The sequence below is a fragment of the Suricata suricatta genome, chromosome 6 (assembly GCF_006229205.1).
Source record: "Suricata suricatta isolate VVHF042 chromosome 6, meerkat_22Aug2017_6uvM2_HiC, whole genome shotgun sequence".
NCBI classification, from domain to species: Eukaryota; Metazoa; Chordata; class Mammalia; order Carnivora; family Herpestidae; genus Suricata; species Suricata suricatta.
The window spans coordinates 51,631,223-51,641,810 of record NC_043705.1 but is presented as its reverse complement, the minus strand read 5'-3'; the positions used below and the strand labels follow the sequence as shown (position 1 = coordinate 51,641,810).

The 10,588-nt window shown below is 43.8% G+C and overlaps 1 protein-coding gene across 1 annotated transcript in view; it reads right to left on the bottom strand.

Annotated features, from left to right (window-relative positions):
• Nucleotides 1-8,397: 8,397 nt before the first annotated feature.
• The window catches only part of ARHGEF28 (Rho guanine nucleotide exchange factor 28), a 237,089-nt gene continuing 234,898 nt past the window's right edge, over nt 8,398-10,588 (bottom strand). The window contains exon 35 of the mRNA XM_029942435.1: nt 8,398-9,598. Within this exon, the coding sequence (XP_029798295.1) occupies nt 9,435-9,598 (164 nt within the window). The 3' untranslated portion in view covers nt 8,398-9,434. The remainder of the gene's footprint in view (nt 9,599-10,588) is intronic.

The window sequence follows — 10,588 nt, the reverse complement described above, 5'->3', positions numbered from 1 at the left end:
CTAAGAGCTGTCCCACCTTGGTAATGACATTGCAAATAAAGAAAACACTTAAAAAGCTGGAATGTGATCAGTGTTTCTCAGTGGGCTTTTGGAGCATGACTGTCCGACCCACTGCAAGACTTTTAACTTCCCTTCTCCTCTCGACTAAATGCTAATAATTCTTCCCCGTTATCACGGAAACAAAAAAACCCTCCACACATTTCCAAACAGCTCCTGAGGCAAGCTATTGTCTCTGTGTTGTTGAGACAGGATTAAACTACAAATTTCAAAGCCCTCCCACGGACCAAAGACAAACCAAAATACTTGCCAGCCACAAAATCTCTGCTCACATCTTCCATTCAGGAGTCTCCCCACTTATTTCAACTCCTAAAGCTGGTGAAATAATATGCCGAGGCCACTCATTTCATTACGGGGATTTTACCACTTTAAGATGCCACCTGAACTATGTTGCTCCCTCGCTGCTGACAGCCTTCTTCCCTGGCTGAAGTGGTGATCTGCTAGAGGGCAGGCGTCTTAGGATAGAGAGCTTGCGTTCCACAGGAAGCAGAGGCCTGAGCATGGTGGATGCTGATATTGGATGGATGGATAACAGGACCTACATCCCGGACCACTGGCCAATGGCTTACTAAGAAATACGGTATATTCTGTTTCAGTGTTTCTTATTTGTCTTCATGGCTTGCCAGCGCTCTGGATTGGGTCCGTACATGGTGACAGTTGGGCTCTTTTGCCCTCGTTGTAACACATGGAAGGCTACAACAGAAGGAAAATAGTAAAGTCTGTTGCGGGCAGGTATATGGAAATGACCACAAATGGTGTATGTGTATATACACACAAAGAATACATGCTAACATGTAACAAATATAAAATTTTTTTCAAAATTTGAGAATTTAGAGGATAAGTAGATTTTCCTCTTGAATTAACTTTCTATATTGCCTTTATTTTTATTATTTGTTTCAAGGTTTCCATTGGGGCTTTTACCAACGCACTTAACAGATGTCCTTCCAAAGGCGTCAAACCACTATTGCTGTTGTGATCTTCTCACTCCCCAAATTCTTTTTCAGTAGACAAATTACCCAGAATATATTTCCCTCTTATCTATATACGCTGGGGAGAGAAGAAAAAGTATAAAAGAATTATATTTGCAGAGGGTGATTTTTCTTACTTACAGAGACATAGAAACAAACTACAGTTGATTCAAAAAGCAAACACTAATTCTTTCCATTTCTGTAACCTCAGTAAGTACCTTCTTCCAGGACATAAATGGAGATAATCCTCAGATAAGAGAAAAGGTGAAAAACACAACAGATTTAACAATCAAGTTTAAGGGCGAGTGAACTACAGGCCACATCAGGAGAGGGCAATGCGGAAATGAAGCTGCAAACTTGAGTTTTTTTCTCTGGAATAATGATAAGTTCACATTGATCCAATTTGTCCGTTTCCCTATCTCTATAGCTCACAATAACCCACAATGCCCTTAAGTGTAAGACATCTGATCTTCTCCAAGATGTAATAGTGCTGTCTGCAGCCTTTATCTCTTTAAAGGAAAGAAAGCATCCCATTCACAGACTGAATCAATATATCATCAGTGTCTCGGCAAGACTGGGCCAAAGCCATGTCAGGGGCCACTTTGCCCTTCTCTCTCTCTCTTCCTGCCACCCAGTCCAGGCAGTTTCCCACTAACTCATTCCATTCTGACTCACCTCCATCGTCTGGGGGTAGGGAGGGGCTGAATCTGAACTGCTAGGACACTGTCCCCCAGGAAACAAAGCACTTCTCTGATGCTTTCTGATTCCCCGTTTTCAGAAAACACTGCTTCCACAGCTGGTAGGGGAGAAAAAAAAGCCTTCAAAAGCTACCAGGCCTAGTCAAATTGCTGCCGGTCCAGCAGAAAAGTCTCAGCACAATTTCAATGCATTATCTCCTTCCCGCAGAGCAGGACATTGGTCACTGGGGATTCACTCAGCAGGATTCAACTGGAACCTAATTTGCTTGAACTTGAACCTAAACCTAATACTAGTATCATTCAAGACAAAAGAGAAATACCATGTTTTAGACAATCAACGCATTTCAAACTAAAACAAATACCCCCAAATTGAGCCTGAACTAGATGGATGTTCCATTAACTTTCTAATCTTGAAGCATTCCCATGGCAATTTCTCTGTGGCGTTGGGCAGCCAGCCTCTTTATTGGCTGCCAGTTCACAGATGACAATACCCCTGGCAGGTCGGACCACTAATATAGCGCCGGTCTGCAAACTTGGCTTCCTTGCCAGGTAGCTGAAAACCCATTTGTACAGTCCAGTGTGATTTTTTTCAGTGTACAGACGGATGGGTTATTTGAACTCACTGATTTGAGGACATGGTTTTGTATGTTCCTATGCCTCTTATAAATCAGATCCAAAAAGGAATAATGGAGGGACTGCTTGGCCATTTCGAGCAATTATTCTGTCTGGCATGGGCAGAGGACAAGATAGAGTAGTGTCAGCAGGGTTATCAGCGGTTTGTTTGACGGAGGAAATGTCACACGTCAAGTGCCAAGCACATCTCTCTGCCTGACTGCTTTGTCTCTGATTGTCTGTTTTTTTGGTCTCCTCTCTCATGTACACATGTACTCTCCTTAATTACTAGCAGAAAACAGTGCATTCTGCACACTTCACAACATCTGTTCAGGCCTTAATTAATCCAACTCTCACATGGTCTCCATAGCAACAATGCTTAACAGGCTCTGTCTCTGCATTCAAGTCTTCTTCTTCTAAGCGAATGACTCAAAGTATGGCCCTTACCAAAATAATTTTACATTAATTTCGGTGATATAATGAGAACTTGGCATAGAAGGCACTGACATGGAGAGACCAAGTTATGATATCACATTCAGCATCACCATCGTAAAAATCAACTGCCTCACACCAGGAATACAAATTAACAATAGTTTTTCAAAGTATTCCCGAAAAAAAATCCCACGACTACCTTTATGGTACCAGAAATTCCAGGGCTACTGAAGATTAATGACTCCGGTTATCTTCATGGAGCATACGGTTCTCGTTTGTGGCACAGTTAGCAGAAACACAAGTGTTAAAAAAAAACTCATCAGAAGGTGTGCTTCTTGAGCTTCTGGCTTTACCAGGCTTAATTAAAAGCCTATTGTCCTTTGCTGGGACCTGCCAACTTCTTACCCAAATTACAGCTTGCCAGCAGCCGAGAGGTGGACTAAGGCTTTCCAAGGAGGCTGTGAATGCTGCCAAGGGAAACGTCAACACATTTCTGAGAGTCTGTTTTAGCTCCGTGGCCTAGAGAGAAATGCTCTCTTTGATACTGACTTTCTTTGGGTTTATATTTGAAGCCATTATGGCAGAGATTGTAAAAATTAGCACTGACCACTACCCAGAAACTATGCTCCGGTATGATACGTGGTATTGGAGGAAGTGGGGAGGGGAGTAGAGAGAGCACAGGAGAATGAAGCTAGGTCTGATGGCATTTGCGTACCTACTGGCTTCTGGCATTAAATGCTTAATGTGGGAGCTAATAAGATGTCAACCATTTATTGGAGTTCTAGCTCTCTTCCCTTTCACAGCTTCCTTCTTTGAAGGGGTCAACAACCCAAAACCAGCTGAGGAGAGAGAAGAAAACTCAGACAAACTCTCGTGTAAGTATAAATGTATTTTACTGAACAGGTCAGATCCTTTTTATGATATAAGATGGATCAATCAACTGAGCCTCTGAACAAGGAGAGGACCTTCCCAAGCCTTCTCCAGGAACTGGAACTCTGTGGACCCTGTACATTGACCCTGGGGACAACTAATCTCCAGACTGCCTAGGGACAGAGCCAAGTAGAGCAAGAAGCGTGGGGGTGGGGGTGGGGGTGGGGTTGTCACTGAGGGACATGAGGAAGGGGGAGTTCCTCCAGGAATAAGGGCCAGTTCTCTAATGTAACTATAGTACCTACTGAAATGAACAGAGGAAGTATAATCTTATATTCTCACCAAATCCATTTTTTGTCCTCAGACAATAGTTTGTATGAGACTCTTGGGTGCTGGCAGTATATAAATCTCCTGACTTTCAGGCAGACAACTAGGACTTAGTTAATGACAACAGTGAAGTTTCTCAGTCATGAAGCTTCTACAGAACTACTGAACCAAGGCCCTCTTTCCAGCTACTTCAAATTACTTCATCCCAAATGATATTCAGTCATTACCATGATGCAACTGCTTTGAACTCACAAGCAAGAGGTAAAGAAATGGAATGGAAATGGGATCAGGGTTCTAGCTCAAGTTCTGTCCCCTCTTTGATCTTAGACTTCCAAAGACCCTTGTTCATCCCCTCCTCCCTTCATGCAATAAGTATCATGGAGCTCTTACTCTGACTGCAGCGGCAGAGCAGGCTTTGATCTTGGATAACTCTCAGTGCAAAGGAAAATGGGCTGTAAAAACCTGAAATCATACTTCCCCAGCTATTTTAGTTCCTGGGCATGCCCAAGCTCACCTTCTCCAGACCATACAGCAGATAACAACTGCTATCACTTTTAGACTGATTACTGTGTGGCATTTACTGCTCTGACCTTAATTCACTTAGCTCTTGCAACATGCCTGCAAGGCAGGACTACTCTTAACATCCCTATTTCATAGATAAGCAAACTGATCTCAGAAGCAAGGTTGCAGGATTGTACAACTCCAAGACAGTTCACTCACGTTGGATTCCATGAGCATGGGTGCTCTATGGTGCCCCCTGGCATTGTGTGACCCCGTGGACCTGGGGGTTTCAGCAAGCAGAACCCGAACCTATTTTACTTTGCCTTATCTTTTTACTGCCTCTCTCACACTGGCAGAGGAACATCTGTGCATCACAGGCAATCGGGAAAAGAACATGGTGGACTCTTGGTGTTAATCACGAGATCTTTCTGGAATATTCCTTCCATGTATCCCTTCCACATATTTAAATTATTTTTTTTCTTTTCCATTCTCCACAAAGCCCAAAGTGGTAGACTAAAGCATGGTGAGGGGCTGCATCAGAGCTGACAAAGAAAATAAAACAGGTGGAGTTTCCAAGATGGCAGCAAGGAAGATCCTGAACTTACCTCTTCCCCCAGGGAAAAAGTCTACAGTCACGTATGCAGCGATTTCCTCTGAAAACCAGTTGAGCAGTTGCTTTACATGCCAAACGAGAAGAGAGCCACATGGAGGCAGGCGGGAGAAGCAGACACACAGTCCCGCCCAAATCCCCACTCCTGAGGCGGCAACACAATTGGGAAAAACTCAACACCTGGAGGTTCTCCCTGTGGGGTTTGTATCCCCACAATTGCAACCCCAACTTTTAAGACTTACACCAGAGGGAGGAGCCCCCAGAACACCTGTCTTTGAACACCTGCAGACCTCCCGCCCGCTGCCCAGTGGAGGAAAGGGCCAGAAGCGAGCTTCCTCAGAGTCTGGCTTCCGGTCAGTGTGAATCTAGGTGCTGAGATCTCCCGCTTTGGGACCCTGATAGGTCTTTGCACACCCTCAACTACCTTCAGGACTGGGAGAGGTGGCTGTTTCATCTGATGCATACAAACTAATTTAGAGAGTCCAGCAAAATGAGGAAACAGAGGAATATGTTCCAAATAAAACAACAAAATAAAACCTCAGGAAAAAAACCTTAATGAAATGGGGATAAGAAATTAAAGCAGAAGAGCCAAGGGAGTCTTTTCTCCCCTCTTTCCCTCCATGTAACTCTGCTTTGACTCACGAACATCATCAGTTCATCCCACAGAAGCACCCTGCGGCATCCTTCTGGACCCCTCTGCTCCAATAAGCATCTTCGGGTGGTTGCAGGGTCCCCTTTACTCTTGGTTTTTTGTGACTTACAGTCTAGTAGGCAGATATCCAGTTGGGCAGGCCAATCACTTTTATGGTAGAGGTGGGTGTGGAAGGGGTAGGGGGTTAGGAGGAGGCATACTCCTTCATAATCTGGCTTTCTGTGAACCCATCAGTCCCCAGGAAGAAAGAGAGAAACTCTCACAACTTGTACAAGAGTGTTTGAAGGAGAAGGCAGATGTTTTCATTGGACACTTTAAGCCATAGGGGAGGAGCTTGCTTTTCAGTACCTCCCAATGCCTGCTCCAGTGTCTCTCATGGCTTTTATTTCCTGTCTCTGGACTTTTGTTTGGGTTGGCTTCCTTGCTCACATTATCTTTCCCACTCTCTTCCTTTAGGCATCTCCACTTTACGAAAACTCCCTCCATTCCACGTATTACTGGCCCCCAACATGATTTTCCTAAGAGCTCTCCTAGCTACCTGTACTTCTCCACATCTGTTCATGTGTCTGTCTTCTCCAACAACCTGCAGGCTACTTTATCCCTATTTTGTCCTTAGCAGACCGTTTGGCCTTTAGCAGACAGCCAAGCGTCTAGAGAAAAAATGCACTGAACGAAGGTTTAGAGATGCAAGTAATTTGAAAGCTGATCTTATTAGTCCAGCTTTGTGACTAGCCGTCTCCACGCATGTCACTTCTCCACGCATGTTCGTGGTTTCTGGCTGTGCAGGCACAATCTGCCTGAGGACTGAAACCAGGCTTCCCTATTACCCAAAGGTTATTTAATGATTTAACAGTAACTGGCCTCTATTGACAACTATGCCCCAGGCTCTCTTCTAAGCACACTGCATATATTAATCTTTCAAGTCTCACAATTCTGTAAGGTGATCATCCCTCTTGTATAGATGAGGAGACTGAGACAGGCGAAGTGACACACCCAGGACACACAACATGCAGAGGATCTGGCTCCCAAATCCACGCTCTTCACTGCTGTGCCTGTCGCTGACCAAGACGGAGATGGCCAGACGCGAATAACCTCAGGTTGGTTCTGAGTATAAAAGATGGTCCCAGACCACAGGAAGGAGTACATGCTCCTTTTTACTCCTTTATCTGTCATCTCAGGATTGAATCATACTCCCCCTTTTAACCTTATGTAACTCTACACACCATCACAACACACACACCACCACCACCTCTGCACCAAGTGTGTTTGCCCTTTTCTGAACGGACAGAGCTCCCGCTGTGAGTGGGCTGGAGAGCGTTGCAGGACGCCAGCAATGAGGCGGTCCTGATGAAATGCAGAGTCGCTTGGGCTGGAAGTGAGGAGGCACATAAATTCACGCAGCCTGCAAACGACAGAGCCCGAAGGTTGTTTCTTTCCACAGCAAATCTCTCAAGGGATGAATGTTTCCATTAAGCTCTTCGTTGGGTGGGGAAAGTAGATCCTTTAGAAGAAACTTATTTACGATGCTGGAAAATAGGGTGGTCTTCTCCCAGGATTAGTGAATTTTGGTTAGAGCCAACAGAGTGTCCTCTGTTGAGACCTAAATTCAGTGCATAGTAAGGACAAAGTGAAGATGAAGAACTTATCAAGAAAGCTTTTCAATGTATATTCAGATGAAAGGTCATAATATTAAATAAGACAATTACCAAGAGAAACCCATGGTCATAGTTATCTCAAAAACTACTGAGACTTTCTCAGGAACACCCAAAGTGTGCAGGACTTGGAAATCAACTGAGCACACATATTTTTAAAGAACTGTGTGGGGATTCTGAACATCTATTCATATTTTCACATGCAGATATTTCTATATCCAATGTCAGGGGAAAAGAGAATATATTTATAGTTATCAGAGCAAGGATTTAGACTGAAATATCAATATTTTCCATATTCAAAGCTTCAGGATTCTGAACTAGACTTTGTTGGAGAGACGGAGAAAATAAGTTTTTCTCTTTAGTTGCCTATACAAAGGGAAGGTACATCTTACAATTTAGGAGTTCAGTTTAGAGGTGAAGTGATTGACTAAAATTTTAGTAAGTTATATCCATTCTTGAAAATTAGTCTCTTAATCTGTTATGATTGTGATCAAAATGGCCAGAAGCAGCAAGAATCAGAAAGAATACTCCCCAAAAAAGGCTTTAAAAAAAAAAAACAACTAAGATTTCACTTGCCTATGTGAAAATATAAAATAGGTATTAAACTGGCCAAACAATGGAGTCTGAGTGAAATTTTTTTCCCTTCCTTTTTTTTTTTTTTTATAACTTACTTATTTTGAGCGAGAGAAAGCAGGAGAGGGGCAGAGAGAGAAGGAGATAAAGAATCCCAAGCAGGTTCCACACTGTCAGCACAGAGCCCAACGAGGGGTTCAAACTCATAAACTGTGAGATCATAACCTGAGCCGAAATCAAGAGCCAGAGGCTTAACCGACTGAGCCACCCAGGTGCCTCCCCAATTTTTTCCTTTCCTATGACAGCTCCCTCCTCCTAAGTCTTGCAATTTGGATGAATTTAGTACTCCTTGATTTTCACTTTTAGTAAAGGGAGAGAGTGTTGGTGTGTGAAACATCTATTTTACTAATGTCGTACACAATATTAAAATTCCAAAGTAAAATAGTGAGATGAAAGATATTTTTTTGACTCTGAGCAAAAACAGATACAAATATGTCTGAAGAACAGGCTGGAAACATTTTCTGGTTTAGTTTCTTACAGAGAGACCCATATTACTCTGAAGGCAGGATGTGCTATGTCCCTCCGTGGAAAAGCACAGACAGGCAGCAAGGTCTGCCCAGAGAGTTTCTGTCCCGGAAGCACTGCAGGGCAGAGGTCCTTCTATGGGGTGGTAATTGTTCTTGTTCCCAGAGCCTGGAGACACAGGGCCAATCCGGAGAAGCAGGGCACTACTTGAGCTTCCCTATCTACATCAAAAGTGGCTGGCTAGGGCTCTGCCTCAGGGCTGTGTTGAAGGATAAGGCTGAACCGTGGCGTGGGAAACAACCAGCATTTCGGTCAAGGAAGTGAGTCTGCAAAGCAGGTGGCCCGGCCCTGAGAGTCCAGATTGTGTCCACAGCAGAGTGGTGGCCCCATTGGAGCGAGTCCCCAGACAGGATGTGTTGGTCACATGATGACTGTAAGAGATCACCAGCAGGACCCGCCCCTGGGACCCCCCAGAGAGAAATTAGCATGCAAATCCTAGCCTGGGGACTTCCCCCCTTCCTCCTCTGCCTTTGGGGGCATTGAGGCCACTCTCCATAGTCACCTGTGGCTGTGAGAGTTTGCCCGTCATGAATATCACTCTTCCCATCCACATTGCTTCTTCTAGATCCTAAAAAAGGCATTTTGAAAACCAGATGATCCAGCAGAAAATGTAACATGGGATTTTACTCGAGTCCTAACAACTTTGCAAATATTTCTGCTTATTCAAGTTAATTTCTCCTCCAGAAACCTGAAATTGGGTGTGATAAGTGAACAACGATACAAACAGAACCGCTTTCAATAATTTAATTGGGTTCATGCCCCAAAACTGAACTTGCATGAAATATTATTACTCTTAAAGCAATTTAGACACATTCACATGAATATCAGGAAATGAAAAAAAAAATCTCCACCAAATGCCAGTGTTGTGTTTTGTTTGGAAAAATGATGACAACGTAATTAGAGGTAAACAATGTTTTCTTCAGCGCCATTTCCAGTCTCCCCGTCCTGTCTGGTCAGTGTCTGGAGATTTAGCTTTGCTTCTCCCATACATGTCTGCAGCTGAGAGCCGTGTGGATGTGAGTCACGGGAGAGTGGAAACTCAGTCTGAGAAAGGTCCAAATCTGTAACAGACAGACGGCACAGGTCAGGAGGATCTGCTTGAGGCCTACAAGGCCGGTGACACTATAACCCAGAGCTTCCTAAGCCTGAGAAGTGCAGTGCCCATTTAAGTCGGCCACAGAGGAACTGCGGAGACAAAGGAGAAAGAAACAAAATGCAAAGAAATCAAATGATTTAATCAATGGATCCTCAAGATGGGGTTGGTTGTGTATTCAAATGTCTCCTATGGCTAAAGGTAACCTTGACAAAATAATCCTAAGGGAGTGTCAAAGGAATAAAGACGTGTCACCATTTGTGGACAGATGAAACACTGATACTGCGAAACAAGGATGCCCATTTATTTTTAAAAACAGTTCAAGGGGCACCTGGGTGGCTCAGTCAGTTAAGTGTCTGACTTCAGCTCAGGTCATGATCTTGCAATTCCTGAGTTTGAGACCCGCATTGGGCTCTGTGCAGACAGCTCAGAGCCTGGAGCCTGCTTCCGATTCTGTATCTCCCTCTCTGCCCCACCCCCATTCACACTTTCTCTCTCAAAAATAAACATTAAAAAATTTCATTAAAAAAACAGGCTCAAGGTCTTAGACATACAGTATATACTCTAGCTATGTGCAATGAACTCTATTTGCATCTGCACAGCTTCTCCCCTCAGAATATCTCAAAGTCAAGAACTGACCTCAAGCCTCAACTAATACAGCTGGGATTTAATAGATGTGGGCAAGGGGTGCGGCCAAAGGAGCTGAAGGATGGGACCCTTCAGCCCTACCATTATGCAAATCTAATTAACACTATGCACACCACTTAGCAAGAGTAGTCAGGCTCCTAGAGAAAACTGTTCCCGTATCAAGTACAGCTGGGTTCTTTTTTCTGGTTACCTAGCAACAGCAGGGCATAGTCTATTTTCCCTTTTTCTGGTAAAAACCCTCTAATATATGGTTTAAGGGAAGATGAAGAGGGGTTCCTATTTGAAAAAAAAAGAAAGGCTCTTGCCACAA